Source organism: Oncorhynchus masou, chromosome 28, assembly GCF_036934945.1.
Source record: "Oncorhynchus masou masou isolate Uvic2021 chromosome 28, UVic_Omas_1.1, whole genome shotgun sequence".
Classification (NCBI taxonomy): Eukaryota; Metazoa; Chordata; class Actinopteri; order Salmoniformes; family Salmonidae; genus Oncorhynchus; species Oncorhynchus masou.
This window is the reverse complement of record NC_088239.1, coordinates 24,456,620-24,478,874: the sequence shown is the minus strand read 5'-3', so window position 1 is coordinate 24,478,874 and position 22,255 is coordinate 24,456,620. Positions and strand designations below refer to the sequence as shown.

At 41.4% G+C, this 22,255-nt stretch overlaps 1 protein-coding gene across 1 annotated transcript in view; it reads left to right on the top strand.

Moving 5' to 3' along the window:
* myo3a (myosin IIIA) overlaps positions 1–19,378 on the top strand; it is a 37,186-nt gene extending 17,808 nt beyond the window's left edge. Inside the window, exons 14-27 of the mRNA XM_064941021.1 lie at positions 689–838; positions 1,671–1,800; positions 2,791–2,885; positions 5,613–5,696; positions 6,033–6,238; positions 6,383–6,494; positions 6,608–6,770; positions 7,119–7,242; positions 8,027–9,233; positions 9,352–9,496; positions 12,409–12,500; positions 14,268–14,308; positions 18,554–18,733; positions 19,261–19,378. Of these exons, the coding sequence (XP_064797093.1) occupies positions 689–838; positions 1,671–1,800; positions 2,791–2,885; positions 5,613–5,696; positions 6,033–6,238; positions 6,383–6,494; positions 6,608–6,770; positions 7,119–7,242; positions 8,027–9,233; positions 9,352–9,496; positions 12,409–12,500; positions 14,268–14,308; positions 18,554–18,733; positions 19,261–19,378 (2,847 nt within the window). The remainder of the gene's footprint in view (positions 1–688; positions 839–1,670; positions 1,801–2,790; positions 2,886–5,612; positions 5,697–6,032; positions 6,239–6,382; positions 6,495–6,607; positions 6,771–7,118; positions 7,243–8,026; positions 9,234–9,351; positions 9,497–12,408; positions 12,501–14,267; positions 14,309–18,553; positions 18,734–19,260) is intronic.
* Positions 19,379–22,255: the final 2,877 nt, after the last annotated feature.

Sequence of the window (22,255 nt, the reverse complement as noted above, 5' to 3'; positions counted from 1 at the left end):
ATTTCGACGCAGGACACCGGGCGGACACCTGGTAAATGTGGTCTCTTATGGTCAATCTTCCAATGATATGCCTACAAATACATCATTCACAGCCATATAAGGAGACATTGGAAAACAGCGCTTCAAACATTTTGCTCATTTCCTGTTTGAAGTTTCATCTTGGTTTCGCCTGTAGCATCAGTTCTGTGGCACTCACAGATAATATCTTTGCAGTTTTGGAAACGTCAGAGTGTTCTTTCCAAAGTCAATTATATGCATAGTCGAGCATATAAAATATCTTGTTTAAAACGGGAACGTTTTTTATCCAAAAATGAAATACTGCCCCTCGAGTTCCAAGAGGTTAAAGTTTCACATTTTCTCTAGCTATAGGCTACTTATCATAATGAACCTGCGATAAGTGATCGGTATGGCCGATGTCGCTAATTTTCGGTTTGTCGTCCCAGCTCTACCTAAAAGCTTTGACGTTGTATTTCAATTTTGTGCTTCACCTCTAGAGAGACATACACTGTATGTTCTGTGATGTTTCTGACTCATAGTTGCACCTTGACTTTATCAGGTGAGCCAAACATGAAGAACTAAACTAAACCTACCCAGGGTGATGTTATCTGTCAGATATGGTTTTGGTTTCATTCAAAACCAGCTTCACCGTTCCAATTTAAATCTTTCTGTCCCTTACCCTCTCCTATAGGACGAGTACCTGAATGAGGATGTGGACGCCAGGGTGATTGAGTATGAGGACAACCGTCCTCTCCTGGACCTGTTTCTGCAGAAGCCCATGGGCATGCTGTCACTGCTGGACGAGGAGAGCCGTTTTCCCCAAGCCACTGACCAAACCCTTGTAGGCAAGTCCCCACAGAGTCCTCACTCAGTCCTCGTGTAGCTACTAAGATCTAATCCCAAATGCCTCAGGGCAGTGATCGGTGTCCTGGTTAAGTGTTCAACTTGGCCCCATTTTCATCATGGCTCCCCAATGGGTGTTCTGGCACAAACTGGTTGTCGTGCATTACCCAGGTCGCTGCTTCACATTGGTGGTGGATGAGGTGAGCTCCTCCAATACTATGTGAAGCGCTTTGGGTGTCTAGAAAAGCGCTATATAAGTCCAATAAATGATTATTCATATTATCATTATTAGGACGTGTACACCAGTTTTATCCTGTTAGCTAAGCCACTCATCCAATCAAGTCATGAATTATTCAGTAGGTTCATTTAGGAGGACCTAAAAGTAGTTTAAACATGGCTTTTTCAATAATTAGCAGCCTTGCAAGTATGTTATGTGTATGCATTCTTGTTTGTTCTGTCATTCAATTATGTTTACATGCTCAGCCATCCAGCTCTGACTGCTAGTTAATTAACCTGTGTGAACTTTGTCCATTGTAGAAAAGTTTGAAGACAACCTGAAATCCAAAAACTTTTGGAGACCAAAAAGGGTGGACCTTGGCTTTGGAATTCATCACTATGCTGGAAAGGTTATAAGGCCTCCTGTCTAATACATCAAATATATGTTTTAGGTCAAATATTTAGAGTTGGCAATAATAATGAAAAAAAGACAGGATATGGGGAAACCCCAACCCGAAATGTGAATAACAGTAGCAGGTGTAATAAGCTGAGTTTGCTGTAAAACCATGTTTGTGCATACAGGTCTTCTTACCCCCTCTGTTGATCATGTTCAGGTGATCTACAACGCTGCAGGCTTCCTCTCTAAGAACAGAGATACGCTGCCGGCAGACATTGTTCTTCTGCTGAGGTCGTCAGAAAACCAGCTGATTCGCAAACTGGTCACCCACCCGCTCACCAAAACAGGTAAACACACATGGTCTAATAGCAACTCTGTCTTTTAGCACAATCATCTAACCTATGTTTTCACTTTGTATGTCATAATTGAGGAAGTCTCTCAAATTGGCAGTTTTCTTGTCAAGCAAGGCATTGATTTTATTCCCATCTGACTCTCTCCAGACTTGCCTTGTGGTGATTATTCAAATATAATATTGTAACAACCTCAATATTTATTAGAAATTAATGCCGATGTAAACAAATGTGTTTATTGGTCTAAATTGAAATGCTAAATGCCAAAGAACCAAAGAAAACCGGTCCATGTCACTTTTTTCAGTGCGGCCTGTTGTTGGAGGCAGGGCTTTTGTTGTGACAAGCTGGTCTTTGCAGCGTGAGTACCCTTCATAGGCAGAGGACGAGGCCAACTGAGCTCAAATCCAATCAGCAATCTCATAATCACTCTTTAATATACCCCTGAAGCTGTTTTATTGAGCTACGGCAACCTCTCCTCCCCCTTTGTACTGTCATCCCTACTGCCCTCATGAAAGCTAACACGATGACATGCTAGCACGCTACTTGGAGAGATTAGCAGAGAGCGAGTCCACTTCTCTATAGCTGTGTGCTATTGAAATAGTATCGGCCTATAGCTATACACCTGACATTATCAAGTAACATGGAAATTCTGTCTATGTTTGTTGATGAATTTGCATGTCTGATTTTCAGATTGCCTTCTTTTGCTAACTTGGAATTTTCCCTCTTTAGAGTAACTTGCTCTATGGGGTCAAGCTTGTTTCATTTATTTCTCCCACATTTATTCCCTCCACCTTCTTCCATTTTAGTACAACTTGATTTGGTTATATTACATCTAAATGTCCACTGGCATGTCTAACTACTGCCTTTTTGTTTTTCCGTGAAGGCGCTGATTGCCAGATATCGCACTAACTCTTTCCTCTTTTGAAAGTGTGGTGTAGCATGTCCATTTGTTCTCAACTTCTCTCCTGCTATCTCTCTATCCTCTAGGTAATTTGGCCCACACAAAGGGTAAAGGAATGAACACACTCATGAGCATGCCTCGCACCCCAGCACACCCTCACCGCACCATGAACTTTGCCAAGGTATGGGTATAAGATTTTCCTTTGTACACACTCAAACAAAGTTTATAGTTCTGTTGTATTGCCTTTCTTGCTTCCCTTTTCCAATACAGTAACGCTAAGTGTCCTCATTGTAATTCCATGTCAAAAATCTTTGGGAAAATAATGCTGTCTTTTTTTCCAGTCTCGCTTTCTCTTTCAGATAAACTAACCTTGTGTGTCCTCTCTGTCTCCCCTGTCTCTCTCTCTCCCTCTCTCTCTCTCTCTCTCTCTCTCTCTGTCTCCCCTGTCTCTCTCTCTCTCTCTGACTCTCCCCTGTCTCTCTCTCTCTCTGTCTCCCCTGTCTCTCTTTCTCCCCCCTGTCTCTCTCTCCCCTGTCTCTCTCTCTCTCTCTCTCCCCTGTCTCTCTCTCTCTCTCTCTCTGACTCTCCCCTGTCTCTCTCTCTCTGACTCTCCCCTGTCTCTCTCTCTCTGACTCTCCCTGTCTCTCTCTCTCTCTCTCTCCCCTGTCTCTCTCTCTCTCTCTCTGACTCTCCCCTGTCTCTCTCTCTCTCTCTCTGACTCTCCCCTGTCTCTCTCTCTCTCTCTGTCTCCACTATCTCTCTCTCTCCCCTGTCTCTCTCTCTCTCTCTCTCTCTCTCTCTCTCTCTCCCCTCTCTCTCTCTCTCTCTCTCTCTCCCCTGTCTCTCTCTCTCTCTGACTCTCCCCTGTCTCTCTCTCTCTCTGACTCTCCCCTGTCTCTCTCTCTCTCTCTGACTCTCCCCTGTCTCTCTCTCTGCTTTTATCCTTGTAAAGATGGGAGTGCTTAAGTTATTCAGTTCTAGTATGTCACTCTGTGAGGTAATGGCAATCTCTCTGTCTATGTTGTATCTATGTTGTGTGTCAAACCATCTACCCACCCCTAGGAAATAATAAGACTAGTCGTTTTACTTTTGTTTTTCTTCATGGCTCGTCCAATTCCTATCCTTTCGTATTTCCCTTTCAATAGATGAGAGTGAGAATCTATTAAGTTTGGCTGCAAAAGCAGTTTTTTTGATTTTCCTTAGAACCTCAGAGTGAATTGATTGTCTGATTAGATGTTAAAGGAGAGGCTTTCATGTGCGTATGACTGGTAATTTGGATCTTTTCTCATTTACCTTGCTTTAATGGGGTTATTTCTGTTTATGACACCACGCCTCATGATATCGACTAGTTTTGAGGATATGCCCTTCACACACTAGTAAGAGATTGAAGTCATAACATTATCAACTTAAAGTTGTTTGTTGTATTTCTGCATAACAACCTAAAGTTACCCCTAGAACCTATCTTCCCCACAAAAAGGGCACAACCCTTTACTTTCCAGTACCCCATACTAATCTGATTGTTAGGGGAAGAGGAAAATTGCATTTTTTGAAGTCACAATTCCCACTTTTGTCAAACCAATTTGTATACCTGAGGGCCATCGGCAGAGGCTAAACCAGGCAATTAACTGTCTTTGATGAGTACATGCATGTATTTCCATTCATCTGCATATTTTACATTTCTGCCTAAGAAAGCACATCAGAGACTCCTCCTGTAGTCATGAGAGTGAAAGTGTAATTTTAGAAATGTTTTAGACTCATGGTGTAAAGGTATGTTTTGTCAGTGCTGTTGCTTTTTAGTGAGCAATGTAACTCATGTGCAATGTTTCAAGGTTGGTATTTGGCCATGTCCCAGATTAGCATATCTTTGCATTTATAGTATGCTCTCTCCTTATTACTCTGCTATTGAGAACATTGTTGGAAATTCTCAGAGGACATTTTATGGAATAAGAAAAGTCCCACTGATTTTCAAGTGTCTGGATTTCTTTTAAATGTCAGTTTCACCAATGATCATAAGCAGGACAATAGCTAGTTCCTCTGTGGTAAAATCCTTATAATCCATGCCATATCTAGCAATGCCAGTTGAAACAAACTGACTTAACACATACATTCTCTTATGATCAAGTGGTCACTGTCCTTTGTCACAAACGTCTAATTTCGCACCTCTGAAGTCAATACTCAGCATTAAACATTTAAAACAAGTTGTCATTATGCAAACTTGATTCCTAACTTGGCTCGTGTTTGTTTACGCTTCCTTCCTCTTTATGCATCTCTTGCAGCCTTCTTCTTGGAAATTAACTCTCACCCCAGAAAAAAAACACAAGCCTTTCTTGCTTCTCGATCACACAGTACATATTCAAACGGTGATTGGTGATTTTCAAAATTTTGTGATTTTCACACAACAAAAATGAGAGACAATTCCATGAAAAAATATGATACGCAGATGATTGGCGTAATAAGGCTTCTGAATGTCGATAACCATTTCAGGCTGTTACCTATTTGTTATTCACAGGACAGTATTTTGGGGTTCAGAGCCCTCATCTAACACATCATTGCTTTTCATGTTAATTACACATTGATGAATAACTTCCAATCCATAATGATTTTATACTCGTACCGTTCAGACAATTTAAAAAAAAGTAATATTCTACATCTTTTAGGGCCAGTTTTCCCTAGACTGAGATTAAGCCTTGGTTTTAACATCAATCTCAATGGAGAATCTCCAACGACATGGCGTTTAAGTCCAAGACTGAAGTTAATCAGTGTCCGGGAAACTGGCCCATAGTATTTTACACTATATATAATACATATAATACTGTTTTTCAATATTCACTGATATAACTCAACAAATACACCTACCATCAAACTGTGGTGAATCCTTTTTGATAAACTCTGTGTTTTGTGTGTCCAGGGTGATACTGGAACTGGAGAGACCACCCACCATCCTAGAGAGTCCACCAACATGAGAACACAGACAGTAGCCTCCTACTTCAGAGTAAGAATGTCTCACTTGATCACTTCCTACATTACTGAGTGGATAGATTATCCCCAACCCTGGTAGTATAGCTCTGAATGGTAGTACAGCTCTGTTGATAAACTGACTGGTAGTACAGCACATTTGCATACTGTGACATGTAATGTGTACCTATTTATCTCCTTGGCGTTGTACCAGTACCCCTGGAAAATTAGATTATAAATACTGGTTTACACGGTCTTCTCATACAGGAATTCAAGAATAGGCATTTTTGTCTTATTCAGATCTTTACCTGGACACTAGTTTTGATTGGATGCTTTAGGTAAACTACTCACTTCCTGCCTCTTCATTCACCAGTATTCCCTAATGGACCTGCTGTCCAAGATGGTGGCGGGACAGCCCCACTTTGTGCGCTGCATCAAGCCAAACAATGACCGGCAAGCCAGTAAGTTTGACCGGGAGAAGGTGCTGGTGCAGCTGCGTTACACGGGCGTCCTGGAGACAGCTAAGATCCGCCGGCAGGGCTACTCTCACCGCATCCTCTACACCAACTTCGTCAACAGGTTGGTGATCCTAATCATAGAAAAGACTCCATAGGATCCCACTTATTGCTTGTGAATGACTAGAATAATGGAAAACTCATTTTGAGGGTTTTAGGCTAATAGTGTGCAGGAATGGTTTGGTAAGTCTAGTATTGGTTGTTGCAGGTACTACATACTGGCTTTCCAAGCACACAAAGAGCCAGATGTGAGCCCAGAGACTTGTGCAGCTATATTGGAAAAAGCCAAACTGGAAAATTGGGTCCTGGGCAAAACGAAAGTAAGGTCACATTCATGGAGTATTTTGGAGTCAAATGCTAATGATTAGACAAATCTCATGGAGAGAATGACTGAGTCTTCACCCTTCAATTGTATTTCCATGTGGTGTCTCAGGTGTTTCTGAAGTACTACCATGTGGAGACCCTAAACCTGATGGTGAGGCAGACCATAGACCGCATCGTTCTGGTCCAGGCCTACGTCCGGGGCTGGCTGGGGGCCAAACGTTACCGCAAAATACTGGAGAAGAGAGCACAGAGCGCTGTGGCCATACAATCAGGTCAGTACGTGGTCACTTTGACCTCATGACCATAGTGGAACCAAAACTGTCCCAGTTCCTTTTAAACGTGTGCAAATACGATTAACGTCATTATTAACATAAACAATAGTTAATATCTGTATGTTAATGATTTGTCTCTAATATATCGTCCACCAGCGTACAGAGGACATAAAGTACGGAGGAGATGTGCTGATGATAAATTAAGCAAAGCCAAGTTTGAGACCTTCATCACCCAGTTACAGGCTGGTGAGGAGACGATGATGCTACTTCCTCATTGTTTTCTAAGATCGGTTTGCTCGTGTTCAGAGGAGACGTGGTAGCTTCAACTTGTACCTTCCTATTCTGCAGTTTGCCGAGGTCACCTCGCCAAGAGGAAGTACAAGGAGTTGGTGGAGGAAAAAAATAAAGCAGCAGCCAAGATTCAGGCCCATTACAGGGGACACCGGGAGAGGAAGAGTTTCAAAAAGAAAAGGTAAGGACAACCATGTCGATGGATCTGCACTACGCAAGAAACATAGTCATAGTCAAATGTAGGACATTAGATCCAGAACTTTTTAAGCATTGTGAAGTTGATGTTTTATTTAGTATACATTTTATATTTAAGCACTAAGGCCCAAGGTAGTGTGGTATATGGTCAATATACCACAGATATGGGCTGTTCTTATGCGCAACGTAACGTGAAGTGCCTGGACACATCCCCTAGCCGTGGTATATTGGCCATATACCACAAACCCCCGATGTGCCTTAATGCTATTATAAACTGGTTACCAACGTAATTAGAACATTAAAAGGTATTTTTTTGTCATATCCGTGGTATATGGTCTGATATACGGGGCGGCAGGGTAGCCTAGTGGTTAGAGCGTTGGACCAACAGTAACCGGAAGGTTGCAAGTTCAAACCCCCGAGCTGACAAGGTACGAATCTGTCGTTCTGCCCCTGAACAGGCAGTTAACCCACTGTTCCTAGGCCGTCATTGAAAATAAGAATTTGTTCTTAACTGACTTGCCTAGTTAAATAAAGGTAAAATAAATAAATATACCACTGCTTTCAACAAATCAGCATTCAGGGCTCGAACCACCCAGTTCATAATTAGTATTTCAGTATTTATTAGGATCTCCATTAGCTGCTGACAAGGCAGGAACAACTCTTCATATCAACGTATATGTGGAGTATACCCCCTATAGTTGTTCCAGATCATAAACATTTGACATAGAGTTTGATTCTGTTCAGAGAAAAATCAACTGCATTCTCTTTAGGGATGCCATTGAGAAAGACAGGGTAGAGAAAGAGAGGATCGAAGCTGCCAAACTGGAGGAGGAAGAGATGGCCAAATCTGCCGTGGTCCTCCAGAGTAATTACAGAGGCTATAAGGAGAGAAAGAAACTCAGGGAGCGCCACAAGACACTGTCCGGAGACGATTTGAGACTAAGGTCACCCTCACCTGTGGAGTTGGAGTCTGCTATTATCGAGGAGGATGAAGAGGAGGAGCAGGAGTTTGCAGTAGAAAAGGAAGAGGAGAATGGGTTGACCGAAGTTGCGGAGGAGGAGGAAGAGGATGAAGACACGGCCAAGGCGGAAGAGGACGACGACGATGAGCACACTGAAGTGGGTGAAGAGCTGGTGGACGAGGAAGACACAGAAATTGACGAGCAACAGAATGCAGAGCGAGCAGAAGGGGAGGAGGTTAACCCGGAACAGGAAGCTAAGGCAGCAACAGTTCTCCAGAGCAACTTCAGGGGCCACAAAGAGAGGAAGAGGCTGGTTGAAGAAGGCAAGATCCCAGCAAGGAAACAGAGAGTGATGAGCCCAACTGAAGACGAGACTGCAAAGGTAGAAGGTATGTCAAAACCAGAAGGAATGTCAAAGGTTCCAGAGACAGCAGCCGTGTCTGCAGGAGTGGAAGAGAAGGAGGAAGTAGATGAGGCCAAGGCAGCAACAGTCATCCAAAGTAACTTCCGTGGCCACAAGGAGCGCAAACGCCTGCAGGAGGAAGGAAAAATCCCCAAGAAAAACAAGGCCAAAGAGGCCAAAGAACAACCCAAACAAGAACTAGTCCAGCCACAGGAGCCAACGCTAGAACCCCAACCAGAGCCGTCCACCGCAAGCCAGTCGGAGCCAGACGAGGAAAAAGCTGCCACCGTTCTGCAGAGCAATTTCAGAGGACACCGGGATAGAAAGAAATTCAAGGAGGAGAGAGAACGGGTCAAAAGGAGCAAGGAGGAACCCATGGTTGAGGAACAGGAGGAAGGATTGAAGGTTGAGGACAGGGTTGTGGACCTCACCGATGTAGAGCTGGTTCGCATAGAGGAGACAGAGTCTCAGGGAGGCGATAGGTATGACGAGGAGCAGGCAGCGGTGAAGATCCAGAGCCAGTTCAGGGGCTACAAGGACAGGAAGAACCTGAAGGCCACCAAGGCCACAGCCCAGAGAGATACGGAGGAACTGGAGGTCTTTTCTAAAGAGGTAATCTAGTACTAACCCACTATAACCCACTTGATACGTCTGCCAACAGCTTTTCTTGGGGTTCTGAACCCCCAACCTTTTGATTATATGTATCAATTGTCCATTGTCCATACAACAGGTCACGACGTCTTCCCAGAACTACATGAGCCTCCAGCAGAAGCTGAACGAGATCATCCTGGCCCACCAGATAAACCCAGCCAATAACGGCATGTTTGTCAAAGGGCAGGCAGTCAATGGCTTTGCTGCCATCCATCAGCAATCAGGTAAGTCTGACTTGTGTGAAAACCACAAGACATTGTACATAGCAAAGACACAACAAATGTACTGTTGAGTACAGACATGGATGAAATGCAATACATTTGAGAATAAGTAAATCTAAATATTGTAGACTGGTTTTATACAAAAACCAACTGGAAGTACTAATGGTGATCCCGAGTCACTCTGGCAGTGTTGCGTATAATTTCCTGTCTGAAAAAGCAATCAAACCCTTATTTTCTGGTCTATCCATCATTCCAGTGGGCTCCTGGCTCGTCTGCTTGGTCAAACAGCTCCAAGACTAGCCCTCGCAGACAGAGAGCTGAATAGAGTTCACTGACACTCGTTGAAATAAGACAGAGTGCACTCGCAAATAGCCTTTACTTCCATAACCAACTCCTTCTTCAAGAGAACTTATGACCAGTGTTTCTTTGAGTGTCAGGTTGGCCCTATAGACCACACAATATGTCAAACACATTTCAAGTATTTACATTTTTCGAAGCAGCTTTCTCAATGTGTGAAGTGCATAGATATTATCGCGTTTTTTTAATGTCTTGTGTCATTTCCCCCTTTTTGTGAAATCATTCTCCTATTTCAGGTGCTACTTTCAGCCTATGCTCAGTCATCCCTGCCTCGGGTGCGAAACATGATGGGGAAAAGAAGGCACATCTTTTGTTATGTCTCCGGTTCGCACTAGCTGATGATTTTATCAGTGGACAAAGCTCTGTTTTCTCTCTCATTAAGGCTAGATTGTATCTAAAAGAAAACCTGGGGATGTCAAGTGCCAAAACCGGAAAGCGGTTCTCGACGCGATGCGTCATCAGAAAATGAATTTGATTCCCACCGGTGATATGTGCAATTGCTTTGAAAGGATGAGCATGGGAGCTGGCAGAGTGAAAGTTCAGCATCTCAGTGCTTGGTGTGTCAAATCCGTCTGGCAGCTGAAATGTTATTATCATCATACGTTTACCAGGTTCGGGAAGAAATATAATTATTGTGTCATCCATGATTAGTTTTATTGGTGTCATGGGTGACTTTCTCATATTGGATTGTGAGAACCAAGCCTAGAATATGGGGACTATGTGTGGCTGCTTGCAGTGCTGTGTCTAAGTATAAGCGGTGGCTCAACACAATTGGTAACCTGGTATCAGATCTGCATTTTCTGAATGTGAGATATACGCTATATTAGTACAATAACAACTCACCACAATAATAAAATCCAAACAGCAATCTCCTGAGATACCTGCTATGTGCCCTTTACAAGGTGTTCTTAACAGCAACACATTGCCTGAGGAGCAGAATTCATTTCCATTATATCCTCCAAAATGTCTTCTATTTGATCCAATAATAAGCTGTCCTCGTACCGTGTTACATTTCAATTAAAATACTAATTTTTATATGCAGAAAGAAAGTTGGGGACATTTCTTAGAATGCCAATCATATTTCACTTCATGGAAAAGGTCATTAAATGCTAATCACGTTTCATAAGGCACCGCTGTGGCAATTACAACAACCATTAATATGGGGATTTCAAATGAGCTTTTCTCCTTTGAGCAATACAGAATCACTGACGACCTTTAAATAGACAGGTTCAATAATATGAAAAACTATGCCAACCCATGCATGAAATACAGCCTTTACCTTACTGCATCCATATGCACACATACACATGTTATTCAATACATTACTGAGACCTATAGGTCACCATAATATGGAACACAGTAGAGGCTGCTGAGGGGAACACAGCTCATAATCATTTATGGAACAGAGTGTATGGAATGGCACCTGGAAACCATGTGTTCACCCCCGATAGCCTCTCCAGTGATCATACCCCCATTCATAAAGCCTCTTAAGTAAGTCTTTAGAAAAACAGGGTCTAACATAATGGCCTAAGTCAATTTTCCATACAGCTCTGTAGGCCAAATATCAGCCTCAAGTAGGCTACATAGCATCCAAACCCTAAGCCCATGAGGTTAGTTTAACTGAATAATGTAGGCTTTGATTTTTGGGGACATTTAAGTTTGTCAAATTTTCAAAACTTAAAGTCCTACTCCAGTCTCCTTTTCAGCTCATTTATCACCTGATTTACTTAACAAAAGATCCATCTCAATAGGTAGTCCTGGTGTCTCATGACATGAAACAAGTGGGCAGGTGGACCTTTCCTCTTTTGTTCTCCATTGTTCCTCTATTGTTCATCAATAGTGAGGATGGCGATGATATCACAAATTACCATCAAACTAACTCCTTTAATGCCCTTCTCCTTGAAGTTTGCAGTTGTGTAAAACTTTTTTTTTTACCCTTTAATGTGTGTACTTTACCATATTTATACTTAGGATAATGATTTTCAACAATAAAAGTTACAAAATCTTTTAACTCTTTGGTAGAATAGAATCTCCTGAAGCCACCATTATTAAAACGCTCTCCCATTTCAAAATTATTTCCAAGTAATATTCTCTTCAGGTATTGCTACAATTGTAGCAATGTTTGTCCTCTCGGAAGCTATGTTTAAATGTAGTGATTAAAATATTAGAGCGTGCAGAATAGTGCAGAATAGTGTGAAGTGGAGTAGAGTTAACCAGCAGGGGAGTCATTGTGTGTTCTCGCTGCCCTCAGGGGGTCAATCTTCTCCTCATGCTAGTCTTTTGGAAGCCATTTTCTGAAAACATGAAATATAACATGGAAAAACTGTTTTCACTCAGTTCCTGTGTAAAAAAACCCCACAAAGACACAAAATGTCTCTGTTTATTACATAGCACTCTTTCATGATGAACCAGGGATTTGTCAAGTCACAATAATGATAAATACTGTAGATAAAAATTAATAACCTGGATAACAATACACCTATGTCTACTTTCTCTAGCTACTTGGAAATCAAAGTATTATTGCTGATCTGGGTCTTTTTGTTGTTGTGATGTTTCAGTCGATCTGAAAGTGTGTCGGACGCCTCGCAGAACCCAGCAGCCAAAGACGCTCAACACCCCTGAGGACTCTACCTACTACAACCTCATCCATGTGAGTCTGACTCCATCCATACAGTAGTGATACATTCTCTGTCACCTTTACAGCACTGTAATAATTGCATTTTTATCTATTGGCATTCACACTACATTATTGATGTGGCCATTTTTCTCCAAGAGTGATTAAGACACAAGATCAAAGGGAATGTAACAATCTCTGTTGTTAGAAGTTTTCCAACCTTAAAGTTTTCCATTAATGTAGTTTTGCCAAGGTCTGTCCATGACAACTTCAAGTGCTCCGATGGAAAGCAGGAAAGCATATTACAAAACCGTACAAGTCTCTCAACTGGTATAGATTCAACTTGAATCCTATTGGGTGTGCTATTTACCTCTCTGGGATATTCGGGAAGGTAGCGTCCCACCTCAACAACAGCCAGTGAAAGTGCAGGGCGCCAAATTCAAAACAACAGAAATCCCATAATTAAAATTCCTCAAACATACAAGTATTTCACACAATTTTAAAGATAAACTGTCTGTAAATCCAAAACGATAGCACACCAAACAATTATGTTAGGTCAGTACCTAGTCACAGAAAAACACAGCCATTTTTCCAGCCAAAGAGTGGAGTCACAAAAAGCATAAATAGAGAAAATTAATCACTAACCTTTGTTGATCTTTATCAGATGACACTCATAGGACTTCATGTTACACAATACATGTATGTTTTGTTCGATAAAGTTCATATTTATATCCAAAAATCTCAGTTTACATTGGTTCGGTACGTTCAGAAGTTCCAAAACATCCAGTGATTTTGCAGAGAGCCACATCAATTTTCAGAAATACTCATAATAAACATTGCTAAAAGATACAAGTGTTATGCATGGAATTTTAGATCCACTTCTCCCTAATGCAACTGCTGTGTCAGATTTCAAAAAATCTTTACCGAAGAAGCACACCATGCAATAATCTGAGTACAGTGCTAAGACAACAAAGCAAGCCATACAGATATCCGTCATTTTGTGGAGTCAACAAAGTCAGAAATAGCATTATAAATATTCACTTACCTTTGATGACCTTCATCAGAATGCACCCCCAGGAATCCCAGTTCCACTATAAATGTTTGAATTGTTCGATAAAGTCCATCATTTATGTCCAAATACCTCCTTTTTGTTTGCACGTTCAGCCCAGTAATCCAAATTCATGAGGCGCGAGCAGACAAAGTCTAAAAGTTCCGTTTACAGTCCGTAGAAACATGTCAAACGATGTATAGAATCAATATTTAGGGTGTTTTTATCATATGAGCTCTGTTATACTCACAGACATCATTCAAACAGTTTTTGAAACTTCAGAGTGTTTTCTATCCAAATCTACTAACTATATGCATATTCTTTTAGGACTGAGTAGCAGGCCGTTTACTCTAGGCACCTTTTTATCCAAGCTACTCAATACAGCCCCCTGTCCCAAAGAAGTTAAGCCTTGATGCACTCCATTATGTGTTATATTGTTGAAATATGTCTGTCTAATAATTTCAGTATGCACTAGAAAGGCACAAAGTAGGTGCTGGAGAGTCCCTGCAGGTTTGTTCCAACCTCATCCCTTCAGCTTCAGCTGATCTCAAGCTAGCTGATCTTAATTGTTAGTCAAGCAACAGATCGATTGATTACTGGACTAATCACCTGCCGGTTCTAAGTTTTTACATAATCTCGAAGGCTATATTGGAGGCAATGCATCTTGTAAGTAGGCTATAGAGCTTAACATATTCACAGATGTGAATCCTAGTTTATTTCCATGTAACATGACTTCCTGTGTCTTTCACATTCAGAGGTCTGTCCAGGATGACAAACGCAGGCCACGGAAACAAGGGTAAGTCAACGGCCCATCATTCACCCTGTTTTAACTAGCCACTTGTAGCTACTGGCAGGCCTTTAAGAGGTTAGATCTGAAACTTGGCACTGCTTGTGAGTAATGAATATGGGACAGTGCCAACTGTAAGGCCAGGGTGTGGGTCCAAACTTAACGGCCTGTAGCCTTACACATTTACAATGGACTTAATTGGCCTTATCCTTCATCCTCATACAATGGTTTTACTTAATGAAATCTAACTATATGACAAGTGCCATGTGGACAAAGTCCAATATAATGCACTCATAGTAACATCAGTAGTTTTACTGTGTGTTTGTTGAGTATTTTATGAAAGATGCAGTGATCAATTATTTAAGATCTACAATAAACCTACTATGTTGCAATACATGATAGACAGACCATGTGAGCCTCCTTTGCTTCGTGTCTGTTTTTTGTTTGATGTGAATCTGTGTGTGTCCCAGTGTGTCTGTGTGTGTCCCAGTGTGTCTGTGTGTGTGGGCCATGAGGTGCGTGTAGCTCCCAGAAAGGTGATGATAGAGGTTCCCCTAGGCTGGCAGACAGACAGATAGGTCTGGATGAACAAGGAAGGGGTATGGTACTTTATCAAAATAATCTGGACACACACACGCACACACACACACACACACACACACACACACACACACACACACACACACACACACACACACACACTGGCTGTGAGACGACGAGACTAGACTGTACACATCAAGGGTAATAATTTGTTAGCAGATAAATAAAGCCAGCTATGGACAGGAGCAGTTTACATGCATCATTAAGAACGAGAAGGTCAGGAGGAAAGATAGCATCTCCAACTGTCGCTGACAGCTGAGAGAGAGGGGGAGAGGGAGAGGGACAGGGGTGGGGAGAGGGAGTGAAATAGGAGGGGAGAGAGTGATAGAGAGAGGTGGATTGTGTCAGTGAAGAAAAGCAGTGGTGAAACAGCACAGTGAAAAAATTAAGGAAGACAGATGGATACAGTGCCTTCAGAAAGTATTCATACCCCTTAACTTATTCCACATTTTGTTGTGTTACAGCCTGAATTCAAAATTGAATAAATAAAAATGTTTCTCATCCATCTACACACAATACCCCATAATAACAAAGTGAAAATGTGTTTTTAGAAATTTTAGCTAATGTGTTGAAAATGTAATACAGAAATATCTGATTTACATAAGTATTCACACCCTGAGTCAATACTTTGTAGAAGCCCATTTGGCATTGATTACTGTTGTGTCTTTCTAGGTAAGTTTATAAGAACTTTCCACACCTGGATTGTGCAACATTTACCCATTATTATTTTCAAAATTCATCCAACCTCCATCAAATTGGTGCTTGATCATTGCTACTCAACCATTTTCAGGTCTTGCCATAGATTTTCAAGTACAGTGCATTCTGAAAGTAATCAGACCCCTTGACTTTTTCCACATTTTCTTACATCACAGCCTTATTCTAAAATGTTTGTTTTTTTAAACCCTTGTCAATCTACACACAATATCCCATAATGACAAAGCAAAAAAAACGTTTTTTTGAAATGTTTACAAATGTATAATAAAAAAATAAAAAATAAACTTATTTACATAAGCGTTCAGACCCTTTGCTATGAGACTCAGGTGCATCGTGTTTACCATTGATCATCATTTCGATATTTCTACAACTTGACTGGAGTCCACCTGTGGTAAAGTCAATTGATTGAACATGACTTGGAAAGTCACACACCTGTCTATAATAAGGTCCCACAGTTGACAGTGCAGGTCAGAGAAAAAAAAAACAAGCCAAGAGGTCGAAGGAATTATCTATAGAGCTCCGAGACAAGATTGTGTCAATGCACAGATGTGGGCAAGGGTGCCAAAACCATTCTGTAGCATTTAAGGTCCCCAAGAACACAGTGGTCTCCAGCATTCTTAAATGGAAGAAGTTTGGAACCACCAAGACTCTTCCTAGAGCTGGCCGCCTGGCCAAACTGAGCAATCAGGGGAGAAGAGCCTTGGTCGGGGAGGTGAGCAAGAACCCGATGGTCACTCTGAAAGAGCTCCAGAGATCCTCTGTGGAGATGGGAGAACCTTCCAGAAGGACAACCGTCTCTGCAACACTCCACCAATCAGACCTTTATGTGGCCAGACGGAAGCCACTCCTCAGTAAAAGGCACATGACAGCCCATTTGGAGTTTGCCAAAAGGCACCTAAAGGACTCTGACCATGAGAAACAAGATTATCTGGTCTGATGAAACCAATATTTAATCCATATTAGAATAAGGCTGTAATATAACAAAATGTGGGAAAAGTTGAGGGGTCTCAATACTTTCCGAATGAGTCAAAACTGTAACACGGCCACATGGCTACTCAGAAACGTTCATCGTCTTCTTGGTAAGCAACTCCAGTGTAGATTTGGCCTTGTGTTTTAGGTTATTGTCCTGCTGAAAGGTTTCTTGTTAAGCAACTCCAGTGTAGATTTGGCCTTGTGTTTGTTAGATTATTTTCCTGCTGAAAGGTGAATTCATCATTCTATCTGTTGGAAAGCAGACTGAACCAGGTTTTGCCTCTTCAGTATTACTTTATGGAATCTTTTTTATTCTGTACAGGCTTCCTTCTTTTCACTCTTGTCAATTAGATTTGTGTTGTGGAGTAACTGTAACGTTGTTGATCCATCCGTAGTTTTCTCCTGTCACAGCCATTCAACTCAGTAACTGAGACTCCAAGCCTGGTGTAGAACGATTGGGCTGGTAATGATGGAGGGATATGGAAAGAGTGAGAGAGATAAGCCCTATACCACTGCAAAGTAGATCCCATTCAGGTTCAATAAACCCCATTTGGCTCCTGAGACGCAGGTCCTATTCAATTAATACTGGTAATCAAGTCTCCAGAGAAGGACACAAACGATTCCCCTTGCGCTGTGAGAATAAGCATTCGGATTCAACAATAAAACGTGTTTCCTGTATTAATGAAAATGCAAACCCAACTAAAACTCAACTTTCAGTGCTGGAGGAACACCTTTTTTTAGTTTTAACCTGGAAACCCGTTATGCGGTTTTGATTGAAAAGCACCCATTGTGTGGCCGGTCTAACTGAACGATATAATAGCGGCAGAATCCTGTTAGTTAGAGAGTCCGTAGGCATTGAGGCTTGCTCGTCTGCCTGCCTCTGCCTGTGACATAGATTACTGTTTCTATTACATAACTCAACCAATAAGCCGGAAAGAAGAGGGGGGATATGAAAACCCACAGAGGGGAAATTTCCATTTGAGTCTGTCAATAGAAGAGGAGGGGAGGCAGTGATTAATCAGGAACTAGGAAGGCCCTTCCGCCTCGGCTGTAGAACTAAAGGTCCAGGGTTAACATTATGCACAGCGCCAGCTAGCTCATCACAAGGCTGGTGTAATGAGGAAGTGGAGTAAGGGAGTTCATATTGATGCTCATCCTGCTATGAAATAATATACTCTGTTAAGGCTACTGTAGCCAACGGGTGAACAGCGTGGCTGGCTAGAGAAACTTCCTCAATACCAATCAATGGCCGAGCAAATGTATCGTTGATATTTCCTCGACATTACACAATACAGCAATACAACAGCTTCTACCTCCCAGCCATTAGTCTGCTGAACAATTCATAAAAATCACCACCGGACAATTTACTATGAACCCCCCCCCTCCCCCTTGTACACTGCTGCTACTCGCTGTTTGTTTGTTTTTGTTACCTATGCATAGTCACTTCACCCCCACCTACAAGTACAGATTACCTCAACTAGCCTGTACCCCTGCACACTGACTCGGTACCGGTGCCCCATGTATATCAATCAATCAAATGTATTTATAAAGCCCTTCTTATATCAGCTGATGTCACAAAGTGCTGTACAGAAACCCAGCCTAAAACCCCAAACAGAAAGCAATGCAGGTGTAGAAGCACGTTATTGTTATTGTTTTTCTTGTGTTACTTTTTATTATGACTTTTTATTTTAGTCTACTTGGTAAATGATTTCTTCTTCTTGAACTGCACTGTTGGTTAAGCGCTTGTCAGTAAGCATTTCACAGTAAAGTCTGTACTTCCTGTATTTGGTGCATGTGGCAAATAAAGTTTGATTTGATTTGAATTGATCGGTTTGCCATATTCGGAGAGCCAAACTATCATTCCAAACTGAAGTTTGGAACAAAGTATGGCATATGAAATGTCCACTTTGACTTATTGTCAAATACTAAGTGACTGACCATAACTGCCTTCTCCTGTCTGTGCTCCAGTCCTGGGAAGCTGCTGGACGTAGATGACCAGTACTACCAGGGCCTCCCCACCAGTAAGTCCACCGGTGCCATAGCCGGAGACAGACGCACCTCTCTCACCAGACGAGCATCTCTCGAGAGGAGGCAGTCTATCGAACAGAGGCGCTCTATAGAGAGGAGACAGTCTTCTGACAGGAGGCAGTCAACAGCTGCAGACAGAAGTCCACAGACAAGAAGACAGTCTGCAGCCGCCGACAGGAGGCAGTCTACTGACCAAAGACAGACTGCAGCTGCAGACAGAAGTCCACAGACCAAAAGACAAACTCCAGACAGGAGACAATCGAGAGAGAGGGCCGTCTCCGAGCCAGCAGATAAAAGGTGTGTAATCCATTCACTCCAGACAAATGCATATACTCACATATCTATTGTGAATACGTGTGGGAATACGTGTGAATACACAGACACAAGACACTGATACATAGTGTATGTCCATAGCATGAAAGTCTATGATGACGCAGAGAGACTGCAGAGAGAAAACAAACAAATCCTAAATATTCCACCACTAGCCTTGATCTTTTCTCATCTATTACCATCTATCATTCCACCTGTATCCCTCTGCTCATCTCTCACTGTACTGCATCTCTCTTTCCCTCTTTCACTATTTGGTCCTCTGTTCATTTCCTGCCTGGCCCTGTCTCACTTTATCTCCTGTGTTGCTGTGTTGACAGGCACTCCGTTCCCAGACTGCCCTCTGCAGAGGGCCAGGACGACAACCCTTATGACTACAGAAAGATCCTGAGAAAGACCTCCCAGAGAAGAAGGCTCATCAAACAGTACAGAGACTGAGCAGTGCCCTTCTCAACGGCATACTCCATTTAAAGCAAATTGGCATAATACCTCCCTGTATGTGACACCGCCAGAAGCATGCCATAACATCTGTCATAATGCGACATGATAGTTCATTACTGTTGACTTTTGTTAACATCTGACAAACCCTATTTGAATGTCTAATGAGTTGCGTTCTATGATAGTGCTGTGTCAGCTGTTATAAACTAACATTGGTTTTCATAAAATGTCATGACAGCTGGTATGTGTTGCTTATGGCATTGTTAGGACGGTGTTGCGCCAAGCCACTTCCCTGTAGTCACCAGGTTGAGTTTGGGGCCTATACATAGCAGATGGCGTCACGAACGGGTTAACTTTGTCAGTCTGTAAATACTTGTGTCAGGCTCTTCTAAGAAGCAGATTTGTTGTATCTACTTTAAACAATGCTGGTAAGCTTCATTCACTGCTTAGTTTGAGCTGATAATGTGTTCTTTATCCTTCAAAATGTATATGAAAGGAATTGAATGTCAAAAGAGATAGAGAATAGAAATTGAGTGGTATGTGGTGCAAGCCATGAAGGCTCTACCTCTAGGATCCGTTTCAGTGTATTGTGGTCGATTTTAAAATAGGGTTACTACTTTTGATGTCCATGAATATAAAGTTGGAACCAAAGTGTGGTCCTATGTCATTTATGGTGATGCACAGTGGGTTATCAAACAAGGGTTTGTGGTGATCATTGGCTGTAAGCAGCTTACGTTTCTGAAATTCACTGCATTGGCACTACCACTGTTTATTAGTGTATGGTTTGTGATGTACAGTATGTTGATATGAATGCTTCTTTGCTGCTTGAATGGTCAATATTATCAACTCAAACATCATTTTATTACTGTTGTGAAGTGTAAATATACAAAGCAATACAGATACATGTAAAAGGTCAACGCTAATTTGAATACATAAATTGACCTGTAGACCGTAGTGCATGTCGTACCATCAGACCAAATGTAATGTCATATCAGTTTTTAACGCAATAACTGCACGATTTGAGGTTGCAATGATCTGTCTTTCAATTGCAATGTGTGTTATTACAGTTGATTACCAACCACGCTAAGTACTTTATCTTGTTTATAACTTGAATTAAGTGGCTGTCTACATATTTGGGTCTTTTAAAATACATCATTTATCATTTATCAAATAGTGTGTGCATATGTCATTGCTCTCCTTGGTGTGACATACAGAAACCTCTGAAGGGCAAATAGGCTGCTGTACTTCCTGATAAACTATCAGTCACTTTCTGCATTTCCTGTCCACATTTTTTTTGTCTTTAAGAGTAACTGTCCGTCCGTCTGCCAAGCCACATCCTTCGTCTTACCTTCCATGTGGCTCTAACCGTTTATTAATTAAGAGAGCCCTTGGGGATGTTGACAGCTTGCCCTGACATGGACATTTTTGGGGGAAAGTTGTGAAAAGTAGTGGGATCTGGTGTTAGGGGGGGGGGGTTGAATGTAGACCCCAATGTCAGTGTTCTGATACACAGAAAGGGTTTTAAACCAGTCTAGAAGTACTCTGAAACACCCAAAGTGGTTCTTTTAATCGGAATATTGGTGTTGTAAAAACAGTTTTGGGGGTTTTAGTGCATGTAAAAGGCAGCATTAAAAAATAATACAATCAAAATAGTTAAGAAATGCAAATGATTTATAGCCTAAATATTGATTGATGAGGACCTGTGGAGAATATCTTTTGTGGAATCTACCTTTTTTCAATGCTTTATTTAGACTGGAAACAGGAGGAGATAGAGAAGGAGTGAAAGTGGCACAGGCAGAAGTAAGAATTGAACCCCCGAATTCTGGGGCAGTAGATGATACATTTCATTTCAATTTTATTGAAGTTTTACAAACTCAACCACCCTGCCACAAACAGATTCTAGGGTGAATTGAATTTTTGTTTACATGTAAACTTAAAAACATACAGTATACTTACAAAAAATGATTGCAAGTCATTTCAATGATTTGTTCATTTAATTTTACCCAACAATTTAAGAATAAATCCAACTTAACATGTGGCTTAAAAGTTCAGATATTTTATGAGGAGATCCAAAGCCTGAGAAATTTGAGATATTGAACTAATTGGTTTGAATCCTATCGTGCCACATGGCTCTGTTTTTAGAGGATTATGGGTAATTCAAAAGTGTTAAGAATGTATTCTTATTTTACACAATGGTGTATGAATGTTTGAAGAAAGAAAAGTATATTTACAGTATAGTTTAGTATTAAGCAGCTTGATGCACCATAAGGTGTAATGGATCATGATGAACGGATATCAAAAACGGCATTTTTAATGTTCAAAGATGAGAAAACCCATTCCCACATTTCTAACTTTTGATGGAAGAGGAAATTGCAAAACATGTTGCAAAACCTGGAGTTACTGTTGCCAAAATGGGTTAAACAGGCAAATGAACAGACACATTAATGAATGCTAAACAACAAAATACTCTGCTCTCGACAGGATTTGAAATACCATAATAGTGTTTAGAAACTATAGAGGGAGGAAACGGCACCAAAAGAGAAGTTATCTAATCCTGCACAAAACAGAATACGAAATACCAATATAGTTTTTTCAACCTTTCTTGGTAGGGCTCCCAGTCCTTAGCAAGGTGTTGTGCAACACTTTATTAAGTGGTGTTACAACACACCATGCAGTGGTGATTTTAGCATGTAAATCTTGGTGGGGAAAACATCAACAAAAGAAATGCCATGGGGATGCATGACAGGGAAGCCACTACACAACACGATACTAAACAATACATTAATTGCACTATAATGGTGACAAACTGTGCCCACAAATGGTTAAGGCCTACATAAAGCTGTCCCATCAGCAGTTTTCTTTTCAGAACCATGGAAT